At 42.8% G+C, this 22,275-nt stretch overlaps 1 protein-coding gene across 2 annotated transcripts in view; it reads right to left on the reverse strand.

The window, feature by feature from the left end:
* Positions 1–3,204: 3,204 nt before the first annotated feature.
* The window catches only part of LOC116834877 (ABC-type organic anion transporter ABCA8-like), a 65,823-nt gene continuing 46,752 nt past the window's right edge, over positions 3,205–22,275 (reverse strand). Inside the window, exons 24-39 of one of the 2 annotated variants that reach the window (XM_032797277.2) lie at positions 21,780–21,950; positions 20,385–20,498; positions 17,890–18,018; positions 16,664–16,732; positions 14,632–14,723; positions 13,683–13,803; positions 12,757–12,874; positions 12,413–12,504; positions 11,024–11,202; positions 8,746–8,821; positions 7,937–8,031; positions 6,379–6,498; positions 5,926–6,066; positions 5,565–5,644; positions 5,413–5,468; positions 3,205–4,453 (exon numbers count right to left, since the gene is read on the reverse strand). In XM_032797277.2, the coding sequence (XP_032653168.1) occupies positions 4,355–4,453; positions 5,413–5,468; positions 5,565–5,644; positions 5,926–6,066; positions 6,379–6,498; positions 7,937–8,031; positions 8,746–8,821; positions 11,024–11,202; positions 12,413–12,504; positions 12,757–12,874; positions 13,683–13,803; positions 14,632–14,723; positions 16,664–16,732; positions 17,890–18,018; positions 20,385–20,498; positions 21,780–21,950 (1,752 nt within the window). In that variant the 3' untranslated portion in view covers positions 3,205–4,354. Of the gene's footprint in view, positions 4,454–5,412; positions 5,469–5,564; positions 5,645–5,925; positions 6,067–6,378; positions 6,499–7,936; positions 8,032–8,745; positions 8,822–11,023; positions 11,203–12,412; positions 12,505–12,756; positions 12,875–13,682; positions 13,804–14,631; positions 14,724–16,663; positions 16,733–17,889; positions 18,019–20,384; positions 20,499–21,779; positions 21,951–22,275 lie in introns of those variants that run through there. The other variant, XM_032797278.2, reaches the window with a different exon arrangement.

Raw genomic sequence — 22,275 nt, forward strand, 5'->3', positions numbered from 1 at the left:
GAGGCGATACTCCAGGTGTTGCCTCACCAGTGCCGAATAGAGGGGAATAATCACTTCCCTCAATCTGCTGGCAATGCTCCTACTAATACAGCCTAATATACCATTGGCCTTCTTGGCAACAAGGGCATATTGCTGACTCATCTCCAGCTTCTCATCCACTGTAATCCCCAGGTCCTTTTCTGCAGATCAACCAGAAAGAGCACAGCTTGACTTTCACAGCACAGGTTGAGTCTTCAGACCTGGCAACTGTGGGTGTGTATCCCACATAGGCCTTGAAGTGGTTAGTGTGGGCCTGAGAGGCCAAACCTGGCAACACCTGAGAGAGAGAAATAGCCAAGCTTAATTGAATGAAGCCCAGCTGAGGAGGGGCTGGGTGGTTATTATGAAGCCAGGAAGTTTGTAGCAAAGGGGCTGAGGGAGACAGACTGCAGTAACTCCCGGAGGGATAGAAGATATAGGAAGCGATCCAGGGAGGCAGCCAACTTGGCTGCCAGCTACAGGGTCCTTGGACTGGAACTCAGAGTAGAGGATGGGCTTGGGTTTCCCTACCAGCTCCTGAGGTAAGAGATGTAAGGCAGTGGTTCTCCAACTTGGGCTGCCACTTGTTCAGGGAAAGCCCCTGGCAGGCCGGGCCGGTTTGTTTACCTGCTGTATCCACAAGTTCAGCTGACTGCAGCTCCCACTGGCCGTGGTTCGCTGCTCCAGGCCAATGGGGGCTGCAGGAAAGGTGGCCAGCATGTCCCACATTGGCCTGGAGTGGTGAACTGCAGTCACTGGGAGCTGCGATCGGCTGAACCTGCGGAGGCAGCAGGTAAACAAACCGGCCTGGTCCACCAGGGGCTTTCCCTGAACAAGGGGCAGCCCAAATTTGAGAATCACTGATGTGAGGAACATGGAGCCCAGAGACAGAGGAAAGACGCACTGTAAGGTCATTGGATGATAGCTTGGTTGGCCTCCGCTATCCCAGAAGGGGAGGACTAAAGTATGACTTGCCCAAAGGGCCAAGTTGTGAGAGAAGAAACCAATGCTGTGATGGAGCGACCATGGGCAGGGGGCACCCATATGGGGAGACAGCCGCTACACCATATCTGACCACAAGGAGGCGCTACTGCACTGAGCAAACCCCTTTATGGGGTAAAATGCCTTGTTTACTTCCAGACTGAGAAGTGTGTTTTTGGAAAGCATTGAGACAGGATACATGTAGAAACTTACAATGTACTTCTGGCTTCAGCAAAATCAGACTTTAATTGGCAGAGTACAGAAATAGAACGAAAGCCATAAGATAAAGTGTAGCTAAACATAAATACATCTTGGGTAAACATGGTAAACTTTTTGCTTGATGGGCAGGGAGCACAGAGCATTGAAATATTGGGGGCAGGTTCTCTGACATGCTAGTTTCCACCGAGTGCAGCAAAGTGCACATGTTGGGGGTGCCATCAGGCAGCAGGTTGTGATTCCCCAATTCTCTTCCCCCGGCTTCGGCCTGAGTGCATTTTAGAACAGCGCCCAGGCTGTTCTAACTCTCACCATCTTGCAATGGTCCCCAAGGGTCTTTATTTAGTCAAGCAGAGCTCTAGCCACTCTTCCTTCCCACAGCCACCTATGCCAGCTTTGCACCTATTAGCAGGAACATTGGAGCCAAATTGCATCGCTTTTGCACCACAAGGCAGGGGCAAAGGGGATGAAGCTGGCCAGAGACTCAGGCCCGTTGCCTCGAATATAGCAGAATAAAAATCTTTTGTCTGACCTTAACAATGCTGAAGCTCAGCCCAATACATCCAATGGAAGTGGAACGCACTAAGCAATTCTCGGGATCCATTCAGAACCCGTCAGGATTGGGGCCTTGGAGCCCACCATTAGAATATGCCCATCTTCACTACACAGTCTGGGGCTCCTGAACTGCTGACCTGAATGAACCCACCATCTGGAAAAGGTAATATCTTAAACTGAGAGATGTAAAACATAATTTTGTCTTCTCCTTTTTCTGAGTTGGAGAGGTGCCTCAACTGTTGGAATTGTAGAGCTTCCATAAGGTAGAACTTAAAGCCCAGATTTGTAAAGGTATTGAGGTGTTGCAGTATTCAGCATTGCAACACCTAACTAATTTCGGAGCGCAAATCTCATTTTCAGAAGGGACGCAGGCACAGAGGAACTTAAAACCACTGATGGGCTCCTGCAGTGTTAAACACTCTTGAAAAATCTGGGCCTAAATGTCTTTCTACATTTAAAAATAATGAAGTATCAAATACCAAGGTAGTATTCTCACCAAGCTGTGCAGGTATGCAGGGCTATACAATTGTAAATGCATTGAACAGTTAAGAGTCAATGCACCCTACCTAAAAGCACAAGCTGACAAAATATATTGTTATATAACAAAGCGAACAGAGTAGTACACAACAGAATCAACTTGAGGGTGGATGGTTCTGGGATGATTTATGCAGCAAATTATCGGAAACACTTAGGGAAAAAGACGAATTTTATAAGCTGTTTTGGCATTTTTTCTTTATGTTTCAACATACAGAGTGGCAAGAAAAGCCAACTTAAATCTGCAGGCTGCTACATACCTATAACTGTTGCAAATGAAGTAGAGGGCACTAATAAATTATTCCCATGAAACGATCATGACATTTTCTACCTATATGATGCTAGTTCAGACGCCAATCAGCAGCAGGTTTGACTCGTGATATAGTGATATTGTAAGCAAGCAGAGCACAAGTATGTTCTTATGGATGCTAAATCATTTCTAGTTACTTCACTGACTAAACTGCCATGTGCTTGAAGTCATCCACCTATGACTGAAGGCTCAACTTCATATAGACTTCTCCTCTAATGAGACAAACATAATAAATGACCATATAATGACTTAGATTTTATAATTAAAGATAGAAAGATGCACTGTATATAAACTGACTTCTTTCAGTGCACTAGATGATGGTGTTTCTCAGTTATTCACTTCCCTTCAGAGGAAAGTGCACAGGAATGGAGACAGGAACTTGAGCGCCAGTCACTGCTCTGCCACTAACTCACCCTGTGAGCTTGTCCAAGTCACTTAGCCTTTCTTTGCCTCATAAACCTCCATAGGGCTAATACTTACCTCTCAGGGGGGTTGTGAGGCTTTAGCTCTCATTTCTACTCTGCTGTCTTTAGACTAAGGCTGTGGCTACACTTAAAACTTCAAAGTGCTGCTGCGGGAGGGCTCCTGCAGCAGCGCTTTGAAGTGTGAGTGTGGTCGTGGCACCAGCACTGGGAGAGAGCTCTCCCAGTGCTGCAGGTACTCCACCTCCATGAGAGGATTAGCTTTACAGTGCTGTAACTTGCTGTGCTCAGGATGGTGTTTTTTTCACACCCCTGAGTGAGAAAGTTGCAGCGCTGTAAAGCGCCAGTGTAGCCATAGCCTAAGGGAGCACACAAAGGGCTTGAGAGCACAAGGAGTTGGATTATGCTTGCTGACTAGCCTTGTTCAGATGCACACATCATCCTCATTCACACTTGTGCTGCAGCACTCCTACCAAACAGTTACTTCCAAGTTCAGAGTTGGACAGTTTGTGTTACACCCCGAACACGTAAGGCACTATGCACTCACTGCATGGTTTATATAACATCTGTAAACGAGGCAGGCAGAATCTCTACAGGAATAAACGGGCACCTCTCCATTGACAGCTCTATGCTGCTTTGCATGAGCTGAAGATCTGACCCAGAGTCAGGGGCGGCTCCAGGCACTAGCACACCAAGTGTGTTCCTGGGACGGCAGTCAGGCTGCCTTCAGCGGCATTTCTGCGGGAGGTCCGCCAGTCCCGCAGTTTCAGCGGCAATTTGCCGGTTGGTATGCCAAAGGTGCGGGACTGGCAGACCTCCCGCAGGCATGCCACTGAAAGCAGCCTGACTGCCGTGCTTGGGGTGGCAAAATACATAGAGCCGCCTCTGCCCAGAGTCTTATTTAGATGGCGGAGGCTGAAGATGTTTTTTTAACTACAGAACAAAACTCTGGCTAAAAAGGCATATCCATATTTAGTTAACTGTTCACTTCAAAGCATGCTTCCACATCCATAGCAACCAGCCCAACCCATATGTCAAGTTCACTGAGTGGTTTCGCAGCTGCAGGCCTGTACTTTCTCGAACACCTATTGCACGCAGAGCAATTCACCTTGAGCACTCCAATGCCTTCACCTTTAAAAATATTCTTTTCTCAAAAGAGGGGCTAATTTAAAAAAAATTATTCCCTTGTCCAAAGTACAGAAGCTGCAAAGCTACAGGCCTGAATTTTTATTGTGCGGGTAAGTGTTTGGCAATGGTCGTGAATATATGCATTATTAAATCATATACATTAATACTGATTAAAATATAATGGAATATTTTAAAGGTCTTCCTGCTGAAGTCTTTTCCACTCAAAAGTTCCTTCCAAAGCCATATCAAAATTATCCATTTCTTGCTCACGGGAAAGTTCTAAGAACACCTGAAATGGACAACAACAGAAGTCTGGTTATTTGCTGTCACTGATAACAAATACATTACACATTTGTTACTATTTTTATGAAGGCAACACATGGGTTTGCAACTGCCCCAAAGATGAACACCACAGAAAACAGGTTTTCTGCTGATACAGCTTTCTTCAGGGCAGCAACAAGTGCTCTTTGATTTCCTGTTCACCAGCTCACCAAAGGTCAGAAGCAACACTTGGAAAAGACCCTCATCCTCTCTAAGACTGTATATTTATTTTGATTCACTTCTATGTATGTTTCTGTACACAGATTTCAAGTCAAACTCTGCAGTTGGAATGTAATGATGGCTCTTTACGGGGGCTGTTCACAGCATGATGCCCGTTGCAGTGCCTGTAGGGAGGTTTCACAACAGAGTGTTTGCCCTTTTAATTCACTCACGCAGGAGTGAGTTATGGCTTTGCCTCATGCCCTGTGCATTGAGCAGCTCACAAAGCAGACTGTGTCTGTCATGATCTGTCTGCCTGTTTCTCCCTGCTTCAGGAGATTGAGGTACCCCTGCACCAGCCTTATATCTGCTGTCCCTTAGTGCACCAATGTAGTTGTGCTGCCCAGTCCTTAGCGGGAGTGGAGGCTTCCAGAGGCTGCTTTGCCCACTATGCAGCTCCCATGATATGGATACCAGTGCAGGGGAACAAGAAGGCAACATCTGCCCTTTTACTCCCTTCATGGCTCTCCAGGCTGGGCCACCATCTGATCCTCACTGCTATAATTATTCCCTTTAGAAGCTTGAAAATAAATCTTTCCCCAATAAACGCATCCCCCTTCCCCCCTTTTTCTTTTCCTTCCAAAGTTTGATCATTGTGCTGTCCTGCCTTCTTTGTTCCCTCGGAAATTCTGCAGCACATGCAAACTGCCCCTGCATATTCCTTTACAATAGGCCTGGAGTCCTGCGTATAACTCTGAAATCCCATGCCTGTTCCAAAGTGTTCAAAGAGAAGCTGTACTCCTCAAGGCCGAAGGTTCGTTTGGCTGTGGAGAAATGAAGATACAGTTAAAAAAATATGTTTCCTCTTTACAAGTCCTTTTTGAGTGAGCCTAACCTTTTGCCGATAGTTTCTCTCTTACCTGCCTCTAGCTTGGAGAACGTCTGGGACAAAGGCAGTGCTTCTTGCACTGGTATCTTGTAAACCAGCAAAGAGGAAACCCTGAGGGGAAAAGAAATTGCATCCATTGTCCTGCTCTAGCTCATAGACACCACTTTGAGTCAAACTGTGTCTGGCTCATGTGTGGGGCCAGAAGGGAAGGAGAAAGTACAAGAAGCTTCCGTATCTTATTGCTTGCCAGCTAGGGATGGTAACCCGTTAATCTTTCCCAACTAGAGATGTTTGCTCAGGCTGTGACGTTTGCTGCCAAACTGCAGTGGTGGGAATGATACACTAAGTAACTCTTCAGGGGGGTTCGGGACCTTGATGTATTTTGCAGTTACCTTTCCTGACGATCTGCATGTGGGAAGATCCTCAGAATCTCCATATGGAGGCAATCAACCTGCGCTGGGTCCTTCACTTTAATTTCCAGTAAGTAACTTTTGCCAAACTTGCTTTTCAGGTACTGAACAGCACCAATGCACCTGGAGACAAAGAAAGCAACATGGTGGGAAATACTTAGTAATGGACGAAGAATCTTGCCTCCAAGACCCTCTCCTCTCAGTGGATGTCAGGGAATAAATTCAGCTGGAGCTGTCCAGAGCAGAGCTCCAGTAAATATTCTCAACTTCCCTGTTTTTTTTATAGCATGTTGGGGGATGGGGGGCAAGTGGGGAGCTCTAGGAAATACTCTGAGAGAATTTACATCCTGGTGGGTGTAATGAATGAGGTTGGCTCCATAACATCTGTCTGTTCCCCGAGAAGTTCTATAGTGTCCATCTTGCTATTGAGCCTACCGGAGCTTTCCACAGACCATGATGGCCACTCGATCACACACTGCCTCAGCCTCCTCCATGTAATGGGTTGTTAGGATGGCCCCTTGCTCCTTGTTTTTCAGTGCAGCCCGAATAGCTTTCCTGAAAAGAAAGACAAAAATTACTTCAGAGGAAGAGCCAAACAAGTTTTTCTATTGTATTTCCCCCTCAAAATGACAAAGGAAATGTATTTAAAACCTAACAACCATCTTACACTGATGTTTACATGAAAATACTTCCCATTTATGACCAAATTCCATTGAGGGGTTGCTCTGAAATAAGATTTGCTACAGAGCTGATTTAGTGGGGAGGGGCTGTTAAGTTCTTCTTTTTTGTACCTGCTTTAGCTGAAATGTGTTTCACTTTGGCCAGTAAGAATTAGGATAGTGTCATTTCAGAGGAGACAGTTGTCAAGTAGACAACAGTGCTAAGAAGGGATGGGATGAACCAGCTCAGAGAAAAATAAATACCAGCCTACATTTCACTTCATCCCCTGAACTGAAACTGAGCCTCAACTGGGTTTTTTCAGATTGCAAATGGTTGGGATGTGAGCTTCCGCCAGAATTCTCAATGAAACTAAAACATAGTACCATCAGTTCTAGAGTCTAAGTTGCAGCTGTCCCTGCAATGCTAACGCAGATGGCGGGAGAGAAGGCACAGTATATACCTGCCTACCCAACCTCCCATGCAACTGTGAAGGAATGCAACTCATCAAGGGTACTAATTTGCTTGGCTGTCCAATGCTTCTTGCACTAGACAGATCTTGGCCATTAGGGGATTAAATTAAGCCAGTGTGATGACTAACATGTTGGTTGATACCAGGGATACAACTGGGGAACCTCCAGAGCTAAAAGCCTGAGCTCACTATAGCTTGAGGTAAAATATCAGGTGCTCTAGCTGAGAACTGTAACAGAATCATATCATCTGTGAACCTGGCATAGAGGGGCACATCACCCTGAACAATGGGTTACAGCAAGATTTCCCTGTGCCTAAAGTTAAGTTCCTAAATCCATATTTATGTACCTTAATAAGTGGTCTGATTTCCAAAAATGCTTAGCAACCGGCAGCTCCCCCTACTGACTCGAAAGTTTATATTCCAGCAGAGGGTGTAACATCCAGCTCACATAGTCGTACACATGCTAGCTCTGATCAAGTTAGTGTGCTAAAAATAGGAGTGTAGTTGCAACATAGTGAAAATGGCAGGATGCGATAGCTGGCCTGAGTCTGATCCTATCTGAGATCCTACGCATGTACTCAGGCAGTTAGCCCGTGCTGCCGCTTATGCCGCCATGGCTACATTTCTATTTTTAGCACACTAGCTCAATCAGCTAATATGGGTATGTCTATTCCAGCTGGAATTTATACCTTCCGGTGCCAGTGTAGACATGCTCAAAATCAGGCCTCTTTTTAGGTGCTTAATTGTGGATTTAGAAGCCTAAACTCCCATCTCAAAAGTCTTTGCTCTCAACTTTTTATTATGCTGTTTTGATTTAGTTTTGATGTTAAAACAGACCTAACAATCGGTTCAGGGATTACTCACCACATGTGACTTTGCCCTTTAGGGTCCATTCCAGTTGATGGTTCATCCAGAAGCAGAACTGTCGGATTACCCAGCATGCTCAGTGCAAAACACATCTAAAATGAAGAATAGACATTGGGAGCTAAGTTCTGTCTTCCCGGCCTACTTTACTAAAGCCAATGGTGCTGCTCAGGTGTAAGTGAGAGCAAGTAACTAATTTTCTTTAAAAAATGATGCATAAAATTCATTTCTATGCGGGACTCTGAAATCCTCTAATTCAGAGCAAACCAAAAATATGTCAACCTTTGAAAAACCAGTGCTTGGACTTCATTTCCGCCCTCTACACACACATAGGCTTGTGATTTAAAGAAGCTGAACAATCTGAGAAACATACTGTGCAACATTCTGTACTACTGACTACATGGATGTAACTCCCTTTGATGTGAGACAGCACAAAATGCATGCTTGGGCCCCACTGTCTCAGGGGAAGCAACGAGAATCTCATCCATATAACTGGAAACTAGACCCTCTATTTACCAATGACATTTTTCATTCACACTATGGACATTTCAGAAACACGTCAGCTATTTTCTGGAGATAATTTACCAGCCATAACTTCAATATGTTTACACCCAAACAGAGATTTTACTACTGTATATTTTAAACAAAAATTCATTTTAGAATGAGGGGTTGGATTCTGCTCTCATTTATATCAATGCAAATGCAAAAAGGACTCCACTAGCTTAGTGGAGTTATTCCAGATGCAACACTGGGGAACAAGGAGCAAAATTCATCCCACGGTTTGAGCCAAGAAAAATGCAAATGCTCACCTTTCTAGTTACCCCAGCAGATAATTTTCTAGTCACTTTCTTGACATGATCCTGAAGCTCCAGAGCCTTTGTTATCCTGTGTGTGTGAGAGAGACAGAAAGAAAGAAAGAAAGAAAGAAAGAAGCACATTTGGTTTTTCCCCAACTCAACACTTTTACCTGAGACTGACAGTACAATGGGAAGAGTGGGCTTGGTTCCTCCCATTTGTGGGGATGGCTGGGCCCTGGGAGGAAGTTTCTTCCACAGAGAGTACAGGGGTTCTGAGAGGCGAGGTTATAGTTTTCATTTCTCAGTAGGGACTCCTGATGGATTTTGCTTGGGACACACATCTCATTGATGCCCCCTCTGCAACCAGCAATACCCTATTATTTGGGCTTCTCAGCAGAACCCCCCAGAGGTTTGCTCTTCCCTGACAGCTCCTCTGAACGACACAATGCTCTGCCCCCACTGATAAAGGAGGTGTCCATTTCCCCTTTCTCCACCACTACTGGTGAAGCTTTGGCCGCTCAGTTTTAGCATTCTTCTTAGTTCTTTTCCTGATGGTACCAACTGAAGATGATTTGTTTTGGAGGCGCGTTGCTTTCTTTCGGCTAAATGACTTTTTTTTTTTTTGCATTTATTCTCTTCTCCTAAGAAAAAGGCATGTGTAACCCCAGAAAATGCTTACTTCCCCCTTCCACGGGAGAATTCTTGTGGATCTATATTGGGGTAGGTAACCTATGGCACGTGTGCCGAAGGTGGCATGCGAGCTGATTTTCAGTGGCACTCACACTGCCCAGGGGCCTCTGCATTTTAATTGAATTTTAAATGAAACTTCTTAACTATTTTAAAAACCTTATTTACTTTACATACAACAGTAGTTTAGTTATATATTATAGACTTATAGAAAGAGACCTTTTAAACACATTAAAATGTATTACTGGCACACAAAACCTTAAATTAGAGTGAATAAGTGAAGACTCAGCACACCCCTTCTGAAAGGTTGCCGACCCCTGATCTATACTATGGTGCTGAAAAAAATGGATGCTTCAGTTTTCTAAGTGCCCATAAACTTATCTGACTGTGTACTTTCACGCAATGACATTAACCCATCAAAGAGTGCAAATCTTTCCAAAACTCACATTCTGAAGTCTTTTCATAATCTCAAGAATCCTTCTGTTTCAGCATGCTTCCCTGTCCAATTTTTTTTTGGAAAGTCTGCTAATTTTTTATTTTAAACAACAAGATCATCAGAAACTAAACAAGAGAAGCTTTTTAAAGAAGCTGTTCATAATAGGATAGTATCTCTCTCTTAATCATAAGAATTATGTTATTAGTAGTATTAATAACAACAATCTATTAGTTTCAGAGTAGCCGCCATGTTAGTCTGTATCAGCAAAAAGAACAGGAGTGCTTGTGGCTCCTTAGAGACTAACAAATTTATTTGAGCATAAGCTTTCATGGGCTACCGCCCACTTCATCAGATGCATAGAATGGAACATATAATAAGGAGATATATATACATACAGAACATGAAAATGTGGAAGTAGTCATATCAACTCTAAGAGGCTAATTAATTAAGATGAGCAATTATCAGCAGGAGAAAAATATATATGCAAACTAGATACCATTAATTTAGGCTTGAACAGAGACTGGGAGTGGCTGAGTCATTACACATTGAATCTATTTCCCCATGTTAAATATCCTCACACCTCTTGTCAACTGTCTGAAATGGGCCATCTTGATTATCACTACAAAAGTTTTTTTTCCTCCTGCTGATAATTGCTCATCTTAATTAATTAGCCTCTTAGAGTTGATATGGCTACTTCCACCTGTTCATGTTCTGTATGTATATATATCGCCTTACCATATGCTCTATTCTGTACATCTGAAGAAGTGAGCTGTAGCCCACAAAAGCTTATGCTCAAATAAATTTGTTGATCTCCAAGGTGTCACAAGTGCTCCTGTTCTTTTAAGAATCTATTATAAACCCTCTCCATCTTGCTGAGAGTGGACAGTATTTCACTGATTATCCCCCTAATTTCACATTTCAGAGCCAGACATTACCATCTAAAGTTTAGACACAGATACATCCAGCATTTAACACACACTAATTTTAATGCTAACTCGTTCTAAATAAGAAAATCTGAGTGGCTTATTTTCTTGGCTAAATCACCAGAGGAAGACATTTGGGCAGTTTGACTGTGAAGCGTCTGGTTTTCAGCAAAATTCTACTTTCTCTCTGCTTTATAGTTCTGAGATATGAAACACGAACTAAAACCTTGATTTAACTCCATACCGTTTGATTGTAACAGCAGCGTCTTCTTTCCTCATCCCTTTCACAGCTGCATAAACCTCCAGATGTTGTTGCACAGTAAGGTTAGGCCAGAGAGGGTTCTCCTGAGGGCAGTGGCCTAGAAAGCCAGTTGGGCTCTCTTGCAGCTGAGAGGCAGTGGCACCTTTCCCCTTTGTCAGCACCTGAACAAACAATCTGTTATTCTGCACATGTGTAATCTTGTGATCAATAAGTGTGTAGGGTTAAAATTATAGGACAAGGATGACAGGTTTCAGAGTAGCAGCTGTGTTAGTCTGTACCTGCAAAAGGAACAGGAGTACTTGTGGCACCTTAGATTTATTTGAGCATAAGCTTTCGTGGGCTACAGCCCACTTCATCAGATCTATAGAATGGAACATGTAGAAAGGAGATATATATACATATAGAACACTAAAAGGTGGAAGTAGCCATACCAGCTCTAAGAGGCTAATTAATTAAGATGAGCAATTATCAGCAAGAGAAAAAAAATTGTAGTCATAATCAAGATGGCTCATTTCAGACAGTTGACAAGGGAGAATTATTGAGTAAGGGACTGATCTGCAACCTTTGCTTATCTGAGTAGTTTCACTGACTACAGGTAGTAGAGCTGCCCCTTACATAGTAGGTCATTTTCTTGCTCGATAGAGTCTATAGCGGTAGATGTTTGCTCCAGGTACTGTACTATGAATGGCTCATGAGAAATGACAATAAAAAGACTTACAAGACCATTTCCAGCATTAGCGAAAGTTCAAGATTCATTCCTGAAATTATTTACTTTTAATTTATTTTGAGGCAAATATAACAGTGGGTATGGATAGAGTGCAGGCTTTCATTTCAAGTGTTCTGGCGTTGTTTGGTCTACAGAAATAGTGTTCATGTCATTTTGTTCGCTTATTGCAAGTGACATTCTTATGTCAATCACAATGACTGATGATAATTTTCACTAACGATTTTCAGAGCATGATATGCTAGGCTATGGGCTGGAGTCCAAAAGTCCTTTTGGGCACAGCTACATCACAGCCTGGGTGTGACTTGCAGCTTGTGGAGATGCACCCCCACTAACTGTACTCAGGCTAGAAATAGAAGTGAACTGCAGTGTACACTGCACAAGCCTGATTGACACCTCCTTTCCTCGTCAGGTATATACTTGTTTGGGCAGCCTGTGCTGAAGTATGCAACATGTTGTTCTCATTGCTATTTTTCACAAGCTAGCTAGAGTACAGTTAGTGCGGGTAAGTTTACATGAACTGCAAGTCACCCCCCACCCAGCTGTAGTTGCGGAAGTATCCTCTGCTTCCCTTAATGTATTGTTTAGGATTAGCAGTGGGTTCTTCACGCCAATCTTTATTTTAAAGTCCAGCCCATTTCACGTACCTGCCCAGCAGTCAGTGTTGTCTCTCCAGTAATCATATTGATAGTTGTGCTTTTACCAGCTCCATTGGGTCCCAGCAGTCCGAATACCTCTCCTAGAATGAATATGCATCAATTTTTAGTAAGACTTGCCCTTCCTAACAGAACATCAGGCATATTCGCCATGAAAGAAAAAACAAACAAAAGAGAAACCTTTTACTCATACCTGTGATCAAATAACATACATTAAAAATTCCACGAGGGCTGTCTAGAACTGAGATGCTCCAGTGAGTGAGTGGTCTACACATGTAACCTTCAAATCAGACAATGATCAAAATAGCTATAGTTAAATATTCCTGGCTTCTAACCTTTCTTAACACAAAAAGAGACATTTTTAGTGGCCACTTTCTTCCTTTTCTTAAAAACCGAGCTGGCTTTCTTGTCTTGATATTCCTTGCGCAGATCGTTGACAATGATAATTGGTTTCTGGGGAAGGAGGGAAATGAGAGAGAATTTATAAAGAACAAATCCCTCCCACTACAAAAGACAGTCCAGTTGTTCTCCCTGTTGTGTGTGGTTGCTGTATACAGGTTTTATTCAGAACACTTTCTCTGAATATTTTGTTGCTGCTGAAATGTGTTGAATTTTCATTGCCAAGAGATGAGATAAAAGCTCGACAGTGTGAAATCTACTAGACAGTCATGTTAATCCCATATAGCTTTTTACTATTTTAGGTAACTATATGGCTTCCGTTACCATAGTATCCATGTGCCTCACACTCTACACACAACACCTCTTTACTGTTTTATAGGAAAATACTATTATTTCCATTTTATGGTTATGGAGCTGTGGCCCAGAGATACTAAGTGACTTGGTTAAGGTAATAGAGGAAGTCTGTGTCACAACAGGAAACTGAACTGGTTTCTGTGTCCCAGGCTAATGCCCTTTCCATGGGCCATCTTTCCTGCCCATACAGGTTAGCTATTATGCAGGCTGCATTTTTAACTATTAGTTCAACTCCAAAAAAACGTGCTTGACATTGAAAGAGAAGAGGTCACAATCCTTATTTCAAAGATCATTCATTTTAGATTGCCTGAGAACAAAAGAGAATTATGGTCTATTTAGAAGTTGTAGTCTCAGTTCTGATGATATCTGTTAATTCCAACTGGAAAGTAGAAAAATATAAGGGAATAAACATTGAATTTCTGCAATGATGTTTATTATTTTTGCCCCAGTGGGTGATTTACCAATAGGAAGAGTAAAGAGACAGAAAAAGGACAACTTGAAGTTTTACCTCTTCCTGATTTTCAGAAGCTATTGCTTCCCTAACTTTTGCCCTCTCAGCTTGCACATCTTCATCTTCTTCTTCTGGTTCTTCAGGATTTTGATGGTTGATCTCTTTCCTCGGGGCAATTCTATCGATCAAAGGAGTCAAAACTCAGCATTATATCCTTTGTCCTAGTTCACAACTGATGTATTATGAGTAGAGCAAGACCCAATGGCTGTTTGGTTCAACACTTCTGCTTTTTATTATTTGCTATTTGGAGAGTCAAGTGCACAAAAAGTTAAGAAATACCATAATTAAGGTTGCCCATACGAACTTAATTCAGCCCTTTTGTTGCATGTGGATTATGATAGCCTTGCCCAACAACAATCATACAGTATGTCTGTGGAGAAGCCAGGAATAGAACCCAGCACTGGTATGTCCCAGACCAGTGGCTGAAATATAAAAGAACAACCTCTCTCGTCTTACAGTCCTTTGACTTATTCACTGTCCATTCTGTGCTCTGAATGAGGCAGAGCTTAAGAACAAATAGTACATGATCCTGTAGATAAAGACAGTATCAAAGTGCACCTGCAATCTATTTACGGGATTCTCCTAACCTCTGAACGTGTAGCTTTGCAAACTTAACACCACGTCTCTTTGGGGAAGGGATTATCTTTTTGTTTTATGTTTGTATTGCGCCTAGTACAATGGGGTCAAGGTTCATGACTGCGACTTGTAGGCATGACAATACAAATTAATAACAACATGTAATTTCTTTTTTTTAGCAAGAATACTTGGGAGGAGGGGAATGTATCATGTGGAACCTGATGGAAACTATGCATAGTTTTTAAAAAAAATCAAAATGTTTTGTGAAAAATTGAAAAATCAACTTTTTCTGTGGAAATATGTATTATCTCAAGAAAAGACCAAGTATGGGGGCACACGTGCACATGCAAGGGCATGTGTGAGCACAAACCTAAAAATTGGATCCTCTGTCATAATCGCTTTTCCATATTTCACCTCCAGCTGTCGAAGAAGAAAAATGAAAACAACACAGTGGAGGTAAGGCTGAAAAAAAGAAAAAGAAGAAACAGTCAATGTTGTATGAATGAAAATAGCAACATTGTATTTGATACATTTTAATTACAGTTTAGGTAAAGCGCCTTAAAAGAGGGATCGGCTTCTTCTCATGTTCTAGTCACCTCCTGAGCTGCTACCTCACTATTTAATGTTAACTTTAGGTTAATGTTAGGTTCACTTCATTAGGATTCTAATGTGAGAGGCAAAAGAAGATTTTAATTCAGTTCTCCCTGTGTCTCCCTCTTATCTAATCTAGGTGGGTATTTATCCCATATTGATCACTCTGGCATCCTGATCTGCTTCACCTCTTTATTCCTCTTAGAGATCCATCCAGGGATGAAAGTAGAAATAGGAACTTACTGGCTCGGGCTGGGTTGGGGCTGGCTCTAGCCCCCAGAAGGCGGGGGGATGGAGGGGGTAAGTGCTTTCTCCCTCCCCCGCCAGGGAAGCAGCAGCAGCCCGTGACTCCAGGCCAGGGCTCCCCTGCCTCTACCACCCCAGGCCCTTTATATAGCCGCCAGAGCCCTAGGAAAGCGGCGGGGCTCCGGCGGCTATTTAAAAGGGCCCTGGGCAGTAGAGGCAGTGGGAGCCCCGGCCCTTTAAATAACCCTCGGAGCCCTGCTGCCGCTACCCCAGGGCTTCAGCAGCAGGGCTCTGGCAGCAATTTAAAGGGCCCGGGGAGCTCCGGGCCCTTTAGGTTGCCGCCTGGGGAAACCAGGCTGCCGCAATATGGGGCACCTGCTCTTGCCGGTACCCCGTAGCAGGGCCTACCGGCTTACTTTCACCTCTGGATCCATCATTCCATCCATCGCAGGTACTTCTCTGGCCCCACTCGCACAGAATCTGAGCATCTCCCAAATCTTAATGTATTTCATGTATAAATGCCAAAATAAAACCCTCTTGCCCTTGGGCTGGCAGCGCCTCAACTATAAGGCTACCTCTGATACGATCTAAAAAACAAATTAAATGAAAATGTTCCAGCTTTAATAGTCATATTGAAGTATGATCTTCCTGTTATTTAGCTGTGCGTATCCTAGGTTCCCCCCTCCCAAAGCTTCCCATTACTGGTAGCAATGGTGGTGGAACTGGCATAGGTCAGTTGCCAGTGTTTTAGCCTCCATGCCATTGAACTCAGCTCAGAGCAGGCCTAGACAGCATGGGGGTAAAATGTTAGTAATCACTGGCACATTGTCTCCACTAGCTTTCTCACCATTGCTACTACCACTGGAGCACAACTGGTGGTAATAATGGAGCAAAATATATAGGGGGGGGGAGGATGTAGTAGATGGTAATAAGAGTCTAGTCCATTGAGACTTAGTCTTCAGACTTGGGTTGAATTTTATCAATTAGGTTGAAGCGTACAGTATCTAAAATTGTACAAGAGTTCATATTTGTATTAACTAATACTAACACATAAAATGACAACAGATTACACTAGTAGAGAAATCACATTTTAATGCATAAGCACAATAGCAAAAGGTAAGGCTGAGCTCATTGCATGATCTGGGGCTTATTTTGTTTTCCCTAGCCTGTTTCAGGTGAGGAGTATTATTATTTCTGAGTAATTGGGTGCTGGCCAGCAGCCTCTCAACCTCCTCCTCAAATCCAGTCTAAGTTCTACTCTGTATGGAATGAATCTGATATTCTTGCCCCACTTTCTCATAGGTAAAAAGCCTCAAACAGTCCCGCCTTCTCTAATAAGGTGACAGACGAGGTCCTGGGTTTATGGACTAACCTCTCCTGCCAATGAGCATTAGGCTACTTTGGAAAACTCTCTATCTCAGTACAAGAGATATGACCATGAAACATCTGTCACATTATGTACGTTTTGCTAGCTGCAGGGAATTATACAAATGCAATGTATAGTCACCATATTAGAATGTGTGTCCTCTGCAAAACAATAATGCAATATTCAAATTGTTTCTTACTGCAAAGACAGATATGAATATGTCTCTCCAATTGCCAATAGAACCAAAATCCTCATTTTCTATAAAAATCTGTGGATGGAAAAAAGTACATTCAGTAGAAATCCTGTAAAACTTTAGTATAATACTATGTAGTTTTAGAAGAATGAAAATACACATCATTAAATATTTCAGAACTATGTGAACATTTCTGTCATTTCACTCAAAATTCTCACAGCAGCGAAGGGCAAATATAGATTTTGGAATCTGAGTGTCCTAATACTATTTGGGAAATAGTTACACCCCCAAACACAAGTATCATCAGACTTTTCTTTCCAAGACTAATAGCTCTATTAGGTGCAAGAATTTTATCTCCCTAGCATCTATGGGGAGAAGTGGGAAGAAGAGGAGAGCCTTATAATGGGGATTGCAGAGGGCAATTTTCAAAATTCGACCGCTTAGAGCAGTGGTTCTCAAACTTTGTTTTTTGCGGATCACTTGAAAATTGCTGAGGGTGTCGGCGGAGTACCTAATGATCTTTCCAAACATTGTTTGTACTGTTAGTTAACTATTGTAAAGCACTTTGGATAAAAGCGCTATATCAAAAAAAATCCTTAATAATAATTAACGTTTTTTTGTTCTACAAATAAAAACACACAACTCGTATTTTAATATCAGTAGTCTTACTTTTCTAATCCAATGGATGTGCCCTCTCTCCCCCACCGTGGCAGCGCCTGGGCTGGGGCTGGGAAGTAGGGGGTTCTCCCCTGCCACGGCAGCCACCGAGCTTGGCTAGGAAGGAGCACGGGGTGTGTGTGTGGGGCAAGTCACCTCTTTGGCCGCCACAGCCTTACACATTGCAACCCCCCCCACTCCCTCTTCTCAGCCCACCACCCCCTCCCCACCTACTCCTCATTTCCTCCAAAGCCACCACTTCACCTTATATGTGCATCTTCTCCAGGGTCCAGGCACCTAGTTAGCACAGCCACACCTGTGCAGCTTCACTAATTAGGTGGGTGGCCCTTCGTTCTCTCACATGTGACTGCCCAGGTGCGCACCTTAGAGGGAACTATCCACGGACCACCTGAATGGAGCTCGTGGACCACAGTTTGAAACCTCTGCCTTAGAGAAACCACAAAGTTCTTTGCCAGGGTGTTACTGCCAGCTTCCCACTGAGAAACCATTAGGTTTGTTTTGTTTTTCCAGAAAGCATAGCCAGTTACGCTTCATGACATAGTACAATAATTTACCTTCATAGACTTGACCATAACACCTATTAATGGATACATAGGAATCAAAATGGAGAAGCAATAATGGAAAATTGTCTTGCTGGAAGTGATCCATCTGATGGCTTTAATAAGGAAGACAACCAGTGTTACCTAAAAAGAAGAAAGAAGGTAAATCATACTAGATAAAAAAATTAATCTTTGCTCATTGTTGTCAACAATTGGATGACACAACATTTTGGATTATATGGTGACCACTGCACAATTTGCTTATCAGATGATGAATACTGAATACAAAACACAAGGGTCATGAGTTAGAGTTGGTGTTTGGGAGAGAGGAACATTTCTGTCTCTCCATTGCCCTCTAGAGTGTACTTGGTTTTTACCCTCAATACCTATTATCGGTCAGAAGCCGTATTGTCAATCCTACGCATTCCAAAATCATGAGTCAGGTCATAAAAAATAATCAAGAACTTTTAAAAAATGGGATTCTTTTCATTTGCCTTCTGTTTTTTTGAGCTTGTGTGTGTGTGTGTGTGTGTGTGTGTGTGTGTGTGTGTGTGTGTGTGTGTGTGTGTGTGTGTGTGTGTGTGTGTGAGAGAGAGAGAGAGAGAGAGAGAGAGAGATAGATACTTCAACCTTTTCTCCACAATGGTGAGCGTTACACATTGTTTTAATTCAAAATAAAAGTAAGCGTCTCATGTGATCGCATGACTCCAAGAGCTGGGACTTTAAGAAAACACACCAAATATTATGAAACTTCCAATAAAATCAAGGGCGTTGGCAGCACTACATACATTGGCATATTCTAGTACATAAAATACTGGGAAAGAACCTTCCATTAAGCTGCAGTATAATTAGCTTGGTGGCAGTCAACATCTTAGCTTGTTGATTTTTTCTTTATTTATTTTTACCATGAGGCTTTTAGAGAGTTCAGAGTGAATATGCAGATATCTGTAAACAACATCTCCTCTCAGGGATCCTTTCCCCAACCTTGTAGAAAAATGACAACGACGTGATGTTTGCACCTTTTTAGATCCAGAACTGCAGGACGTACAAACCAAAGATCTTCTCTAGAGCCTTTGCACCTCATGTCTAGCCTTGGCAGTACACAAAATCCTTAAAAGGGTGTCTCTGGAAAGTTCATTTAGGTTGCAAGAGGCACCAAAGGAGTTGAGGTGTATTCAGCTACAACTCAGTAATCTGCAGACCAGCATAGAAGGATGTCTCAAGGCTAGATCTGGTCAGAATTATTTTTTCTTCCTCTCTGGGGAAAGTTTCAAATTTTCAGGAAATAAACTAAAATATTCTGATTCTGAAATACCCCCTAGGAGTCGTAGTTCAGGTGCCTCATGCTCCCATTTTCTTCCATAGATTGGGCTCCCTGGTCAGACTACAGCTCCTATCATACACCACGGTCTCCCCCTTGGCTAAAGGAGGTGGCTCACATGACCATGGTGCATCATAGAAGCCAAAGTCTGACCAGGGAGCCAGGACAAGGAGGAGAATGGAAGTATGAGGCACTGCAGCAGCATTTCAGAGTCAAAATATTTCAGGTTTTAATCAAAGTTTTTTTATTTTTAGGTTTAGTTCAAGGTACAAAACCGTCTCTGTTATAAAATGTCTCTGTCATTTTCTGCTGCAAAAACTAGAAGTTTTCTCTGTGAAGCAGACATTCTTCACACACAAAAGCACCAACTTTCCATCAAAAAGCAGTTTAAGTGGAGAATTTTGAACCAGCCCTATTCAGGACAAGAAATTTGTTTATGAGGCATCGCTGAGCCTCTGAAATAATAAGACTGGATCCAGGGTGGTACAGTTTCCCCAAGACCAACTCTGGGGGGGATTTTTGTTGCTGTTATTTAAATTGTGATTTACAAGATCCAGAGTAAGATTTTCTAACAGACAAAGGCAGATCACAAGAACAATACTTTCAGGGGCGGCTCTAGCTTTTGTGTCACCTCAAGCACGGCAGGCAGGCGGATTTGGCGGACCTGGGACCTCCCGTAGGCAAGCCGCTGAAAGCTGCCTGACTGCCGCCCTCGCAGGGACTGGCAGGGTGCCCCTCGCGGCTTGCCGCCCCAAGCACACGCTTGGAGCACTGGTGCCTGGAGCTGCTGCTGAATACTTTGTATTTCCATTTGAAAAAACACACAATCTTTGCTTATGAGATTTCACCCTGTGCAAAATACGGGGGGGGGGGGGGGGAGATCTGTTTTCAACCACAAAAAATGTGGAGCGATTGAAAGTTGGGAATTCTGGGTAGGGTACCACAAACCACTTGAAATTTCGGTATCAAAAGAGAAAGGATTGGAGAGGATATTAAAGAAGAAAATGATGTGACTAATGCATCATAGTTAAAGGTACAGAGCTGTCTCTGTTATAAGATGACTGTCATTTTTTATTTCCTGGAGCTGCACAGGGTGTTTCCATTTGTATCATCACCTGAATGTTCAAAAGTTGAAATACAGTTTCATAAGCTCTATAGTATGCTGTACATAATCTAGCCATTTGCTTACCGCTATGAGGATAAAAGACCAAAAATCACAGCTGTTGCATCGCTTTCGAAATGTGAAGGCAATTAAATATACAAACAGGATCATAGAAGCTCCATAGCCAGTAATACCGGTAAACTATAGAGAGGAAAGCTCTTATTAGGGATAAGTGAACTGGTCTGAACAAATAAAACTGCAGCACTCTAGTTCAATTTAAATGACAATAATACTGAGATCAGGGGATAAACCACCCCTCCAAATAAGTGCAAAGTACTTTTATAAGGAGGCTAAGATTTATTATCTCCATTTTACAGAAGGGGAAACTCAGACACAACACGGTGAAGAAGAAAAAATAGAGCAACAAATAATAAAAATGCCTAGGTCTTATATAGCCCTTTTCATCAGTAGGCCTCAAAGCACTTCACAGTCTGTAATGTATTTAACCTCACCACACCCCTGTGAGGCAGGGCAAAGCTCTTATCCCCAGTGCACAGATGAGGAACTGAGGCACAGAGAGATTTAGTGACTTTCCCAAGATCACAAGGATGTCTGTGGCAGAGCAGGGAACTCAATGCAGGTTTCCCATCTCCAAGGCTAGTGTCTTAACCACTAGACCGTCTTTCCTCTCAAACAGTACAAAGATTTAAGTACCTGTGAATGTGATAGCCCCATCTGAGCTACAGACTGTGTGGCTCTTTAACAAGCAACCTGTGACCATTTACTTGTTAGGGATGTATTATGTTTCTCCTTGCTTGATTATTATTGCTAGAGAAAAAACCTGCTGTCCTATATACAGTTCTGCTCTCAGACCTGGTTGTGTCCAGGATTTCATCCCAAAATCAGTGCGCTTACTCTGGGTTTGCACCGGTGTAACTTAAAACGGAATTAGACACAGTTTCCCTTGAAGTGAAATTGCAATGCTGACGACAACTTCCGGAGGTGTCATTTCTGGGAACAATTATACATAACAGGAACTTGTTGGGAAATCTCTTGTAGGGTCATCTTGAATTTTTCTTTTTACTAGGTGGGGAGGAGAGAGCAAGGGGAAATACAAAAGACCTTTTTCACAAACAGGAATCTCATTTCACTATGAGAAATCCATTTTTTGCCTCTGGGGCAAATTCAGAATTCTTGCTGGCAGAAATGGCAAAGTTTTGCCATGGATCAAATTTTAATCTTTTCAAATGAATGTCCAGCAAAAAACTGGCCCCTTTGCCTCTCTCTGACCTATGGGTGCAGGCACTTGAAGATCCAACTGGCACAAGGGATTACAATTTAAATGAATTCTGAAGTCGGGAGTTGACTGGTTTAATTGCTCCCCTTCCCTGGTGAAGAGAGAGGGGTAAACTATCTTTTGGATATCCCTCTCTTGTTTTCAGGGGTGAATTATTTTTCAGCTATCTAAATAATCAGATTTACCAGGGCAAGAGCTTCACCGGCACTCATAGTAATTTTGTGACTCAGTGCAAAGATAATTCCAAACATTGAGAAGAGAAGAATCAAGTACAGGGAAATATCCACCAGAGCCTGCCCACACCAGTAGGCTGAAGGGACAAGCCCAGAGACCCGCAACTGGGAACGAGCTTTTATCTAGGAGAGGAAAGGAAAAAGAGAGGTATTATTATAGAGTTTTTAAAAGCAACAACAGTCCTTCCAGTTAGTTGACTTTATGTTCAGAATTGGTTCAGGGAAATAAAGGTACAAACAAACCTCCATTTCTTCTTCCTCTGTAGAGTTATCACAGGACTTTCCCCTTTCTCACTCTCTCTAGCTATTGCTGCTCTCCGCTCCTCCTCCTCCTCACTGTTCACGTCTATTTCCCCCGCTTCTATCTCTCTCACCCCATTTGTTCCTTCCTTCCTTCTTTAGTTGCTTCTTTTCCCTGCCTCCTTGCTTCTTGCCCCGATGGCAGTGA

This window comes from Chelonoidis abingdonii, chromosome 13 (genome assembly GCF_003597395.2).
Source record: "Chelonoidis abingdonii isolate Lonesome George chromosome 13, CheloAbing_2.0, whole genome shotgun sequence".
Taxonomy (NCBI): domain Eukaryota; kingdom Metazoa; phylum Chordata; order Testudines; family Testudinidae; genus Chelonoidis; species Chelonoidis abingdonii.